Source organism: Trachurus japonicus, chromosome 8 (genome assembly GCF_045865225.1).
Source record: "Trachurus japonicus isolate A0001 chromosome 8, Traja_1.0".
Lineage (NCBI taxonomy): Eukaryota > Metazoa > Chordata > Actinopteri > Carangiformes > Carangidae > Trachurus > Trachurus japonicus.
Window position 1 is genome coordinate 6,845,277 of NC_140914.1, and position 13,980 is coordinate 6,859,256.

Genomic DNA, 13,980 nt, shown 5'->3' on the forward strand with positions numbered 1-13,980 from the left:
GCCAAAAAGACATATCTGAGATCAAACTGTATTGAATAAAGCAACAAAACAATAAAGAACTAACACAAAAGTGTGAGTAATGTTTGGAGCCAGACTTACGCCCTTCTGGCCCAGAAAAATACATGTAAATACATGTAGGATGTTGTTTGTTCAGAGCCAGAAGGGCGTAAGTGTAGTTGGTGCCCTTAAACAGCAATGAAAATGACTGACACAACTGCAGACATGGAATTGTCTGAGACAGAAAAGATTTTGATGAATATTATGAAACAAACTGATGAATCCTATACTGAAGAAGTTGAAGATGAGTCAGAGTTGTTTTTGAATGTATGTCCTCACAAGAGTGATGACAGTAAGACATACTCATGCCTCGAGAGCCTTACTAGGGCCATCCCTATGTTCCACATTTTTAGAAAAATGGTCCTATGTTCCCCGCTTTTCCCCAAAAGGACCCAGGGAACATGTCATTTTTGGTCCCATACCTGCAGTGGAGTTGTGACTTTGCAGATTTTTGCCAATTTTTGAGTGAGAACTTGAATTGTGACTTTGAGTGGGAAGTGTAATTGTCCCATTGGCTGGGTTTATGCAATGAAGAAAGGAGTTGGTTAAGTTTAGTACAGTAAAAAGACCAGGTAGAGGCTAGACAGGCCAGATAGATAGAGAGAGTCCAGATAAGTAGAGAGAGTCCATCGACCGGCAACAGCGGGGAACATAGGATCCTTTTAAAATAATTAATAAATGAGTTAAATGAAAATTAATTACTTATTCAAGTGTTATTCAAGTGTTCATTATTCAATCAATTCAATGCATTGTTCAGCAGATACGCCCAATATGTCCATAGAAGACTTGGAAATGTTTTGGTGCCAAAAAGGCTTATCTGACGTTTTTGCCATATTTTTTTGATTTTAAAATGTTTTAGAACATGTTCATTGTGTTAATATGCCATAAGTTTATTACATAAATACTCATTCATATAAGTATGTTTGTATCTGTGGTTGCAATGTTGTGGTTTAAGGTTAATGAATACAGTTGACTGAAGTGTGGTCAAAATTTTGTTTTGTCTCTCCTGTAAAGTTTGACAAAAGCCACTTACGCCCCTCTGGCTCCAAGCCCTCGAAATGTCTGATAGTTAAACTCAGACAACTTGAAGGGGGGGGTGGGATTCTCTGGAGTGGAAACGGAAAAAAAATATATAAATCACTGTTTTTCCTCTCACCAGGATTTTTCTGGATGTCTCCTGATCTGGCGGCAGCAGCAACAGCCCCTGAGGGGAAAGATACACATGTATCATGGGATGTTAACAGGAATGTGGGCAAAAAAAAAAAAATTCTTCATCATGGAAACTTTGTGATAACACACACACACACACACACACAAAAACAAACAAAAAACAAACCCAGAGCTGCAGCCTCAGAGCGATACGAGTGTTTTTGTACAGAGGAGGTCGAGCAGAGCGGCAGACGCTCACCTTGCTCCTCTCTCTGTTAAATCAGATATCCAGACCTCTCATCTGGTTTCCCGCTCATTACACGGGGCCATCCTGCTGCCTCCCTCCCATCCCTGCACAGCAGCCACTCATTAGCGTGTTACCGGCAGTGCCATTTCCATCTAAAGACTCCGTATAAGCTATTTAACCACATTATAGCCACGCAAGTGATTTTTCACGGTGACAGTCGTAATCTTGTAGTAGGCCTAGTCTCAGCGTTGTGCGGCCGCCCGTAACAGGGAAGCCCTCGGGCTCTTCCACTTTTGGATGATTGTGTAATCTGGAGCAATTTTTTGTTTTGTTTGTGTGATTATGATTATTATTATTCTGCAGCTTAAAGCAGAAGTAAGCGGAATATTTGTGTTAATATAAGTCTTAAATAGTTCTATCTTCCGACAGCAATCACTAATATAGAGTGTTTGGTCTGAAACACGGGTCTGTCAGTCACTCTGCTCTGCTGTAAGCCGAGGAGAAAACTTGTATCCTACAACCTTTATCCAATGAGGAGAGAGAACGGCATAAAGGGGCGGTCCTCTCTGTGTGTGCAGCCAAGGGATGCGCGTGAATGTGGTGACGTAGGGACGAGGGCGGGGACTGCTAACTCCATCGGCTGACAGGAAGTTAGCCAAAACCACCGGATCGCTTACTTCTGCTTTAATCTTGGTTTGTGCATGTGCTGGTTTGAAACTGAGAGTGTTCGTTTCAACATTTGCACGCGACACCGGCTCGTTGACAGGAAGTCTGAGTGCAGCCTGGCCTGCAGGAACGATGGAGGAGGAGGAGGAGGAGGAGGAGGAGTGGGTGACAGGTTGCAGGCTCAACAAAGTACTTCCCCTAAAGAGCCCATGTGACATAATCACAAGTCAGACAGAAGGACAAAGGTCCCATTGTCACCCCAACAGGACCTTATAAATCTATCCTCCTCCTCCTCCTCCTCCTTCTTCACACCACCCTCCGTCCAGCAGTGATGAAGCTGCTGCTGCTGTAAAAGCACAACACACAGGAAGCTAACTGTAGCCTATCTGTCCCCATTTCTGCAAGCAGCAAACTTCCTCTCAGGCTAGTTTCAACTAGTAAACACTGTGGTTGTTTTTTCTTACATAGGCTACTGTATATATTCACTGCAGGACAAAAAAATGTGACACCTCCTGTCAGCTCCGAGGCGAGGACCCCACCCCACCCCACCCCACCCCGGGCCTGTTTCCTGGACAGGTTGTGTGACTTAGAAGAAAAACCAACAGAAACTAGAACCTGCGGTGGCAAACAAAAGCTCTGCGTCTGCGTCTGTCAGCGGCTGTTTTGTTACAGCGAGGCATTTCCAGTGTGAAAATGACCTTTACAGTTTGGACAAAAGCTGTGAAACTATTTGAAAGTCAAACAGATGGAAAAAAAAGATTTAAGAAAAACCTGTTACACAACTGTACCTCAATAACATCTTTCTCCCCATCAGCACGACCACACAAAAACATGCATGCTATTTCCTGTTTTATCTCTGATGTACTTTACCCTACGTGTCTCTTGTATGTTTCCTTGCACGCGATGCTATGTGGTGTGATGTGTGTGTGTGTCCAGTTTCGACCTGTTCTGCTTCTTTCAGCCTCTGCAGCGGCGGCCTCAGGTCTTCACTTGGCTCCTTCCTTAACTCCTCTTTACACTTTTATAGATAAAACAGGAACTATTAACGCTTGTTTCCTTATTTCATGGCTTCCACTCTTCCTCTGCTGCACGAACTGCAGGGTGCACTGATTAGATTGTAAGGGATCAAAGATCAAGAGGGTGGTGAGTGACCCTACAAGACACAGCTCTGGCCTTTGTTTGCTTGTAACACCTTAAAGCAGAGGTTTTCAATAGGGGGTCCTTGTCTTGACCCCTAGGGCAAAGATACCGTCTTTGCCTGTAGGGGTCTGCAGAGGAACTGCAGGGGGGTTGCAGACTTTTTGATTGATTAGACATTTTTTAAATATTTTTTCATTTCCACATTTATGTTAGGCAAGGCAAGGCAGCTTTATTTATATAGCGCATTTCATACCAAGGGGAAACTCAATGTGCTTCACATAAAAACAAAATATTTAACAGTAAGAACTGGAAACTGAAAAAAAATGCATAAAAACATATACATTTCTTTAAAAATTAAACCCAAAATAGTAAAACGTGTAAACATTAAACATACAATTAATAGCAAGCATAATATGAGTTGGCAGCATGAAATATTGATTTGTATTAACACAATTAAGAGGACTTAAAGTTCTTAAAAAGAGCTCAGCCACAAGTTCTGCTGGTAGTTTGTTCCAGTTGTGTGCAGCATAACAGCTAAATGCTGCTTCAATGTGTTATAAAAACCTAAATTTGAATAGCTGCATGATTATCATCAAACTGACAGTGTTTTAATCATTGGCATTGGTATCAGTGAACAAGGTCTGTTTATAAATGGCAGTGGCATTATCACTCTACTGTACCTGTACATGTGTAATATATTAAAATGTGTATTATTTGAATAGCACACAATAATACGGTATCTTTATACATGGCACTTGGTCCATTTTATATAAAACGCCCTGGCCTGAAAAACGTTGAAGACACCAGTCTTAGTCCATATGACGGTTGCGAACGGGGCTCACTTTTCTTCGTCCAAAAAGACACACCAAAAAAACATCCAAATACCTCCATAGTGCTCGTCTGTAATGTCCCTCTTGCATTGAAGCCCCAACATGAGAAATTGTTCCAAAAAAAAATTAAATAAGTATATGTTTTAAGCTTGTTTGTAGCGGAAGCTCCCAGTGTTGCTCTGCCGGAATCTCGCACGATTTGCGGAGCCGTGAACTGGGTGTCAATGCAAATCGCGCGAGATTTGCACAGGCACAGGCAAAGCAGTGAACTGAGACACTTTTTCACCTTTTTCAGAACAATTTCTCATGTTGGGGCTTCAATACAAGAGGGACATTACAGACGAGCACTATGGAGGTATTTGGATGTTTTGGACAAAGAAAAGTGAAATTTGAATTTTGGGTGAACTATCCCTTTAAAGGTTTTCTCTTCATATTTAGGCGCATAAATCCATTCACTTGGACTCAACTGGCAAGAGTTTGGTGGCTCATACAACATGAGTTGTTCCTCCGGCGGGGGATTCCTTCAGACACTCAAAGCTGATTTGATTACATTGATTAGAGTCTGAGTGGCAGAGATACACAACCACAGTGACGTAGTAATTGTAGTTTTCTACCTGTTGCCCACCTGTTCTCTCTCACCATCTCCCACCTGTTTGTCAGTCAGACTGTTATCACTCATTACAGGCTGCTGCTCCACTCCGTCTGGCTGCGTTCGCTTCCTTCCTCCTGTGGTGTGTCATAATCTGCTGTTTAGACAGAAAACAAGAAGCAAACTTGCATCATCCACTACAACATAAGGGTGAAACTTTATCAGGTGAATCAGACTTTAAGGTATGAGTCACTGTGTCTAGATCAGCAGTTTAGAGATCCACATGTACATCTTCCTTTTTCTGATTTTTTTCTCCAGTTTTGCTCTTTCTTGTGGACTAGTTGGAACTAAAACAGACTGTCATGTGAAATAGCTCATTAATTGATCTGCAGAGCATTAATCAACAGATAATTTAATAAACGAACTGGTGATTTCAAGCAAAGACGACAAATAATCTCTAGTCCAAGCTTCTCAGATGTGAGTTTTTCTCTCTTTGACCTCAGTATCTAGATTAAAATAAATCCAACATCTTCAGTTCCTCAGCTGTTATTCAGACAATCATCATTTTTGAAAATGTTTTTAGACCAAATATTTAACTGGTTTATCAAAGTAGAATAATGGAAATAGTTTACAGGAACAGCCTTGTGTACACTCAGTAGATTTTAAAATAATAACATAATGAAGGTCCAGTAGCAGCAATGTGTAACTTTTAATGCTGCATGAGACTTAAAAATGTAAAATCTTCAGACATCAAGAGAAAAGATTTTAATATTTTAGCCGTGTTTTCTTCTCATTAGCTTCTTAACCGGTGGTTTCAAGCAAAGACGACAAATAATCTCTCGTCCAAGCTTCTCAGATGTGAGTTTTTCTCTTTGACCTCAACCAACATCTTCAGTTCCTCAGCTGTTATTCAGACAATCATCATTTTTGAAAATGTTTTGCCTTTTGCCTTTTGAGACTAAATATTTAACTGATTCTAAGAGAGAATCTTTATTAAAGTAGAATAATAGAAATAGTTTACAGGTACAGCCTTATATAAATAACATAATAAAGGTCCAGCAGCAGCAATGTGTGACTTTTAATGCTGCATGAGACTTAAATTTAAAATCTTCACACATCAGAGACAAGAATATTTTAACCGCATTTTCTTATCATTAGCTTCTTAAACTGTCACCACCACCTCTCTCCTTCCTGCTGCTGCTGCTGCTGTGGTGGTGGTGGTGGTGGTGGTGGCCCGGCCTGGTGTGCGGCTCCTCGGGGAGGTGTGATGTGATGGGAGAGGCGGACCTGAGGGGGGCAGTAATGGGGTCATGTGGTTAAAGAACAGCTGATCCCTCCGCATTCCTCGGCTGCTTAGCATGAGGTCCGGTGCCCTCGTGCCTGCTTGAACTATTACCACCCTGGCCTGGCTGCATGTTTCAGGAGCACTCGCACAAACCAAAACACATTCGTAAACACCATGGATCTATTATAAGAATAAGATAATATAATACATCCATGGTAAACACACACAAACACACTCACACCACTAACATACACACACACACACACACACACACACACACACACACACACACACACACACACACACACACACACACTCACACCACTAACATACACCAACACATACAACCACTTAGGAGAGCCACATGCATAATTTACACTTCCTGCTGTAATGGACTGGACATTAGAAATCAATCCATTATAAATCAATCCCATAATAGCAGCGAATGGAGTAATTGCACAGTTAATTGTGTGCAACGTAAAAACAACAATAAACACATTTTTATGGCTTTTTTTTCAGGAAGTGTCAGATTGTTTCATAGCCTTTGGTCTTTTCATTACTTCAACCTCCAACTTAAGTAGCCTAAACACTCTGTAAACCTCATGAGAGTCTAATATGTCATCATCACTTAGCAACTTATTATATATACATATATATATATATATATATATATAAACTACTGTGTGGAAAGACGACAGAGACTGAGGAGAGACTCTTTTTTTTTTTGTAGTGACACTTTTCGCAGATGTTCAGATCAGGTGTTTGGATGTGATTCCAGCTGTGACCACTGGGCGGAGACAGATCCTCAAGATGACAAACCTGACAATAAACTGTATTTTATCCTCATGTCTGGTAAAAACTGCACAGAAAGTGATTTCATCTACTTTTGGATCAGTTTATCATTGTTTATCCTGCAGTGTGTAATTAGAAATTATTAAACAGTTTGAAATTGGTTTGAATTTAGTGTCTGTGCTGTTCGGACTAAATGATGAAATAACCACTGAGACTTTTTGCACATTCTGCTGAAATGTCTGTAAAATTAAAGATAACTATAAATATAGAAAAAGAGAAAAAAAAGAATTATTCCATTGAACCCACTATTCCTTATTTTATGTATTTATTTTTATTTCAAAATGATTTCTATTTTTATCCTTTACTCTTTATTTTGTGTTGTATACGTGTTGCTACATCTTATCTTATTATCTAAACCTGGGACCTGGTTCTTGATTGACCATGATATCGCTGCATCTCAAAAGAGGACGTTCGAGATTATAGATCTGGGCTGAAAAGGACGTGGAGCTGTAGCTTGATATATCAAACTGTATTACTATTATAGACTCCCTCGCTGCTCAAGAGAGCGATATAAACATTCATTCATACCCACTGCAATACAGCTGTACAACTCCTCAATCTGATTCATTCATTCATTCACCATAAGCATCCTGTACCCAGCACTTTTAACCTTTTACACGCATCTTTTATTCACATTTATTTTTGTGTTTTAATACACTATGTATTTTTATGTTTTTATGTATTTTACTTCAGTGTTTTTGTGATCCGTGTTGTCTGTATTGTCTTCAGCGTGTTGAGCTGTGATCACACTCTATGAAGGTTTAATCTAAAAGCAGCTGAGCATTGATATTACTTTGTTCATGTGAAATATTTTAACAATACTGGTCTTTTAATGACTTTCTGCACCTTTGACAATCGCTCCAGTTTCCATTAACACAGCAGCTATTAAAGCAGCTTCAATTATAACCATTAACAAAAACATTGGATTCTATTGTCCAGCCAAATGGAGGGAGTAAATCAGTTATTTTAGCATAATGTGTCTAAAATGTTATAATATTTGCTCGTTACTCGTCCCTATGATTATTGATTTCTTGCTAATTAAAGAGTTTAATGCTGAGAGAACAAAGCAGAGCTCAGGAGACCCGTCTGTGTCTTTATGTACACTTTTATTTGTCGGCACTTGACTGGTGGCAGAGTCAGGCAGGACGGACAGACCAGGGTTTTTACTTCTTGGTCTCCTCCTCCTTGGACAAGGTCTTGATGATCTCCTCCTTCTTGGCCTGGAGACGCTCCTCTCTGCGCTTGCGGGCCTCCTTTGTCTTGGAGCGACGAGCCTCGGCCTGGTCGCTGTAGGAGACAGAGAGAGATACAGCTGTTCACATCTGTGCACACAACACGTACTGTTGCCATGGTTCCTCCCAACTCTGCTGCAACTCATCGACTGATCAAACGCATCTCATGATAAATCTGACGTCCGATGACTGGTCTGTTAGTTCAATAAATTATCAATAAAGTTTCGCCAATGGTTGTTGAATGCAACACTGTTGGGCATTACTTTAGAAACTCAACCAGAAATATGGATTTTACTGCTGCAAATGAAAAGGTTTTATCCTAACACATCGTCCACGTCCACATGAACACGTTTGTATTTTAGCACAGGAAGTTTGTGTGTTGACTTACGCCAGGAGCTTCTTGCGGGCCTTGTCTGCCTTCAGCTTGTGAATGTGCTCCATAAGGATGCGCTTGTTCTTGAACACGTTACCCTTGGCCCTCAGGTAGAGGCTGTGGTACCTGGGAAACAAACAGAGCAGGAAAAAAACTGTCGTCAGAATATATCGTAACATAAAAGTCGATTTGGAAGAGTTACTGAACTCAATTGGCTCCTCATTCTAAAATGAGTAATACATGTTTTAGTATCAACGGTCATGAACCTACATGTGCCTGTCAATCTTCTTGGACTCCCTGTAGCGACGCAGCAGACGACGCAGGATCCTCATGCGGCGCATCCAGATCAGCTTCTCTGGCATACGGGCGTTGGCTGTACCCTTTCTCTTACCTGAGGAAAAGGAAGAAGAAGGGATGTCGTTTCAGCTTAAAACACAGGTGGCTTCCTAAATCTATCAGCTGCAGATCTCCTGGTTGATGTGACCTATAATTAGTCCACACCGGCTCAAACAACATTAAATCTGTTGCATTGAGACATTTTCGACTCACCGACACCCATGTGTCTTCCCTTGCGGCGTGCCAGTGTGTTCTTGCGGCAGCGGGCCCTGGAGTGGACCGTAACAGGTTTGCGGATGATAAGACCATCCTTCACCAGTTTACGGATCTGCTGGCCTGAACGCAGGAAGAAACCACAGAGTTAGAGATGAGCTGAATATCACAGCATGTTGGTAACCACTAAAAAAAACTGTGATTACTAAACAACCAGAGCTGTTCATAGATAATGTCATTCAGCTACAACAAATCAAATTATTCACAAGTCTGTCCGTTCATAGTAAAACTGCTGTTAAGAGCTGGCAAAGAAAATCCAGATAAATCCCTAGATATAAAATAAATTGCAATACTTTATACTTTATAATATTGCATTATAGTAAACTGTGGGGTCATTGAGTGCCACTGTCTTATCACCACAGTCTTAAAACAAATCTTAACATACATACTGTACATGTAAAGATCTTCGCCAAACACAATTAACTTATAAGATTGAATAAAGACAAAGTTTAATTGTCCATTTGTTTGAGAAAAATGTAAGATTTTTTTTTATATATATCACACAGAGAGCAATTTTAAACACAATAGAGTGTAATTTAATATCACTATGTCGCGTTCATTTTAACCTAGAGGTTGACATTTCATAAACTACTGCTATTGGTTGAAGTTTGACTCTGGTGGTGGCTGATAGCTGCAGACAGGTAGCATCATGTTCTTGGACCAGATCTCCACCACTGTGTACCTGAGATGATTGACAACTACACACGGCTCTACATTAATGTTGCCCACTGATCTAAACACTGAAACTGTCTCCTAAGTGGAGCTTTCTACAGCTGAGCTGCTGCCAGGCCACGGCCGTTATAACAGGAGACAGTTCAGGACAAAAGAGGTTATTGTGATTAAAATGTTTTGTGTCGCTCGTGTGCTGACCAACAACTGTTCTTACTGACTGAGCTCTCTGGACTGTCCATTGATGATGACTTTTTAGTGTCAATTTTCAGCTTTTTCCTCATCCAAACCACTGTTAGTCAAAAAGCCACTTATCAGTCGACCTCCAGTTTAAACGTTTCCAGGTCGTATGTCACAGTAAATTGATTAAACCTTGCTTCAGGTGGCTATTATAAACTACCTACATGAATATATTAACTGCAAAATTTATTTTAGATGCAGCATGGGACATATGTCAAACTTTGGTAAATATAATCTATGCCTTAACAATAATTTAAGACCTTTACTTGTAGAGAAAACTGAATTTAGTGAACAAACACCATGATCCAAGATTTATCTTGAGACCACACATTTAGACCAGTCCTATTGAGTGGAGCTACAAAGACATCTTCGACATTGTGTCTATTCAAACTTTAAAATATTGACCTGCATCAATCGCTCTCCTGACAACTTCACATTAAATCATTTCTAGTGCAGAGACTTTATTTCTGTCCATCAGTTTGTCGCACGTTGGTGGTGGAGCCAGTGAGCGTTTTTACACCGAGACCGACAGGTGGTTTGTAGACTGTCACATGCTTGAATGCTTGTTTCTAATCAAATCCAATACATAACACATATAGCCTGACTTGTTGCTCTACTTACGGGAGTTGGCGTTGGCGATCTCATTGGTCTCGTTAGGATCCAGCCAGACCTTCTTCTTTCCGCAGCGCAGGACGCTGGAGGCCAGCCTCTTCTGGAGCCTGAGCATGCTGCAGGAGCCACACACACATTGTTAATACACTTACACAGTAAACTTGTGCCTGTATATGTGTATCGAGCTCTATCCCAAAGGGTATGTGCCTTTTAGAAGTGGATTTATAATGTTACACAAGAACATGAACCAAGATCCCGTTAGCCGCAGAGCTAACACTGAGCTAGCTGCCAGCCGGGTTGACAACATGGCCTCTCCGTCTGCTACATCGTGTTACACTGAGAGACGTAAAATTGTAGGATTTTGACTTCGCTAACAGGTATTTACTTGGTGTATCAACTGAGAATGGCCTCAAGTTTCTTTCTGGTGTGATGTGAGGTTACGAGATGTGCATTTTAACAGTTAAAAAATGACTTTTTATTGTGCCACCGACGGCGCTCCTACCTCATGGCTGCTACTTCGATAGGAAAAGGAAGGCTTGCGGGACGAGCCGGGAGCTACCAACACGGAGGAGAGTCCATCTGCGAGCCCGGGGCAGCTCGCTCTCCTCCCACACATTACTAACACCGGGAACAGTTTACTGCACTACTACTTTTCTTTATTAAAATCATAAAGTGAGGCAAAATCAATAGACACAGAAGTAATCTGGGGTTTATTTTAACATTTGAAATATCGGAACCCCCGTAGTAGAATTGTGGTACAGCCGGTGTTTCCGCAAAGCATCATGGGTGACGTAGTGCTAGGGTGCGTTCTGACGTTGTACCACATGATGGCGGTGTTGCGACCAGAAACCACACCACTGTATTTTACCTTAGCCTACTTGTTACCAGTGTACAAACAGTATATTGTTGATGGGAGCTTTGAATAATAAAGTCAACTTACGGTATGTATTATTTATTTATTACTTTTTAATTTATTACCGTTTTACACGTAACCTGTGATGTGAAACTTTCAGTTGAGCTACGTCAGATAGACTAGAAAAGATTACGCTTTATTGCATACAAATAAAATACTGCAATAAAGTCCATACAATGAAACCAAGTAAACTACTGTTCTTATCTATCATATAATTATTATTTTTTGTTATTTTTCTTTCTTTTATGCAGGCTTGAATTAGTAGCCTTGTCACTGGTCTGCTATTTTGCTATTATCCTTGAAAAAACATAATCCGTATAAGTCCCACCTTCAATTCTTTTGTGTGCAAATTCCACAACAAAAACTGGCCTTTAATTATTTCAGCAAATCCCATGTAATTCTGATTTCACAATGGGCTGTTTGGCATTCAATATAATGACTTTTAAAGCATTATTAGGCACTATTATTATAATGAAAATTAAAAAAAAAAAAAAAGTTTGTGTTCTTTGAATATAACTTCAAGTACCCCAACAGAGTCTGAACGTTTGCTCTGATGCACTGTGAAATTCACCATTACATCTATGAAAATGTACTGCAAATCACTAATGAAAATGAACAGTAGGCCTAGCTAAGTCAACAAGTTCATGTATCAAGCTTCAGGGGAAAGTTATAAAATTATTTAAAATAACTAAAAAATAATAACATATGCTATTGAGAACAAATTAAGAGATTAGAGAAAAGCACTTGTAGGCTTTTGAGAGGCTCCTAAACCAGTAACTGACAGCACTGAGGGGTTTAGTGAGTGGCCACTTGTGAAAACATTTGTAAAAAAAAAAAAAAAAAATAGCCAACTGGTAAATTACCATCTGACTGACCACTTATTGAGGTTGACACCGTTGCATCCTCGACTCTCTCACAGCAGTCCGTCTCCATGGCAACACTGCACGCTCACAGTGTGGGTGCATGAGGAGCTCTTGTGTGACTTCTCCACCTCAGGTAACCCAGAATACCAAATTAAATCATCATCTCCAGGCAAAAAGAAAAAAAAAACCCAAAGCACCGGATCATGAGCTTGTGCAATTTTTCACTCTCCCTTTCATACTGTTTGTTGGGCTATAACTGTCAATCCTAGAGGGGTCTCTAATGTGTCCTATGCTTTTTTTTTATGTAACCTTCAAAGCTATTTGGCGATATTATGCTTTCACAGAGCATGATAACCCGGGTTATTTATATGCTAGTGCACCTGCAGGTCTCTGATCATCTGTGTGCAGGTTTCTCTTCTCAACATCAGAGAAGCATCAAAAATCTTCCACACCAGTGCACATAGAAAACACACTCTGTAATATATGCAATGTCCTCTTTCACAAATAGGTACAAACAAAGTTTTTGCTGTGCAGAAGAAAAAAAAAAGTCTTGCCTCAACAGATTTTGAATAGAAGATGGTAATTTGTGACGCAACCACTGATTAACACCATCAGGATATATATAGCGCGACACCAAACTGCATTAATTTGGGATAAATCTAGTGCTTAAATGAATAAATGTGCAGAGGTGTGTAGTTGAACTGTGACTGTGTAGAGCTGTAATATATTTTTTCTAATTTCTGCTCAACCCACAGTAGCTAGACCCTCGAGTATAGTTAATACTTCTATCCTTGTAGAGGTGGTGCCGGCCTCCAATTAGTAACACTTGACCTTCATCTTCATTTTTACATTCTCACAGTCAGTCCAATTTTTCACCTATCCATTTATAATATTTTCATTTTATTGTTGTGATCTGTTTGAAGTCCATTTGTTAATAACTTATATAAAAAAGAACTGCAAGAGTTGGACGCATGCCGAGATACAAGAGGTCAAATTAAAACTGATGTTTTACTGAAATTGGTCAAAAGGTAATTATTTCCTTGGACTTAGAGAGTTACCAGAAGCAGCGCTACAGACTGAGGTCTCCTTCTCTCCATCAGTTACTGTGAGACCAGTGGTGAAGCTGAACCTCGAGTGAGACGCAGGATGACATATTGTGCAGGTCAGAGGGATACAGTAATCTCATTTGCAGGGTACTTTAATGCTGAATTCATTAGGCGGTTCATGATGATGTGCCTCTACTGCTGTCCATTACCAAAGAGTTGTTGTTCACAAGGTCCTGGATTCAGAAAGCAATTACGGCCGTCTAGGAGGAGATGAAAAAATAAGAGGAGAGACAGCGGTTATAAATCAAATCAAACCAAAATACACAATAGATAAATGAATGAAAAAGATATTACCTATACCTATTATGTAGTCTTGACTCATTGGGCCTCAATTTATTCTATTGTTGTATTCACTGCATGTAGCTGCAACAAAGACAGTCAGCTAAATACCAAAGATGTTAATGTAAACTGGAGATGCTGTTGTTGAGTCACTGTCCATCCACTCAGTTACCTTGGGCAACAGCACAGAGCTGAAAGACGAATAAGATCCAACTCTGTTCTTCTCCAACAGCAGCAGTACGATGTTTTCCTCGGAGGAGGAGGAGGAT

General features: G+C 40.2%; 1 protein-coding gene across 1 annotated transcript; it reads right to left on the reverse strand.

The window, feature by feature from the left end:
• Nucleotides 1-7,900: 7,900 nt before the first annotated feature.
• Nucleotides 7,901-10,666, reverse strand: rpl19 (ribosomal protein L19). The gene is made up of 5 exons (XM_085783494.1): nt 10,560-10,666; nt 8,970-9,092; nt 8,691-8,811; nt 8,436-8,546; nt 7,901-8,102 (listed from the first exon to the last, which is right to left on the reverse strand). Exons 1-5 carry the CDS (start codon nt 10,663-10,665, stop codon nt 7,979-7,981), a joined length of 585 nt encoding a protein of 194 aa, XP_085639620.1. The 5' UTR covers nt 10,666; the 3' UTR covers nt 7,901-7,978.
• Nucleotides 10,667-13,980: the final 3,314 nt, after the last annotated feature.

Excerpts from the sequence above, each read along its gene's own strand:
- rpl19 (XM_085783494.1), bottom strand. The coding sequence starts at position 10,665 with ATGCTCAGGCTCCAGAAGAGGCTGGCCTCCAGCGTCCTGCGCTGCGGA. Across the intron at positions 9,093-10,559 it reads GATCGCCAACGCCAACTCCC|GCCAGCAGATCCGTAAACTG; the intron begins GTAAGTAGAGCA and ends TCCTGCGTTCAG. Across the intron at positions 8,103-8,435 it reads GCCCGCAAGAAGCTCCTGGC|CGACCAGGCCGAGGCTCGTC; the intron begins GTAAGTCAACAC and ends TGTCTCCTACAG.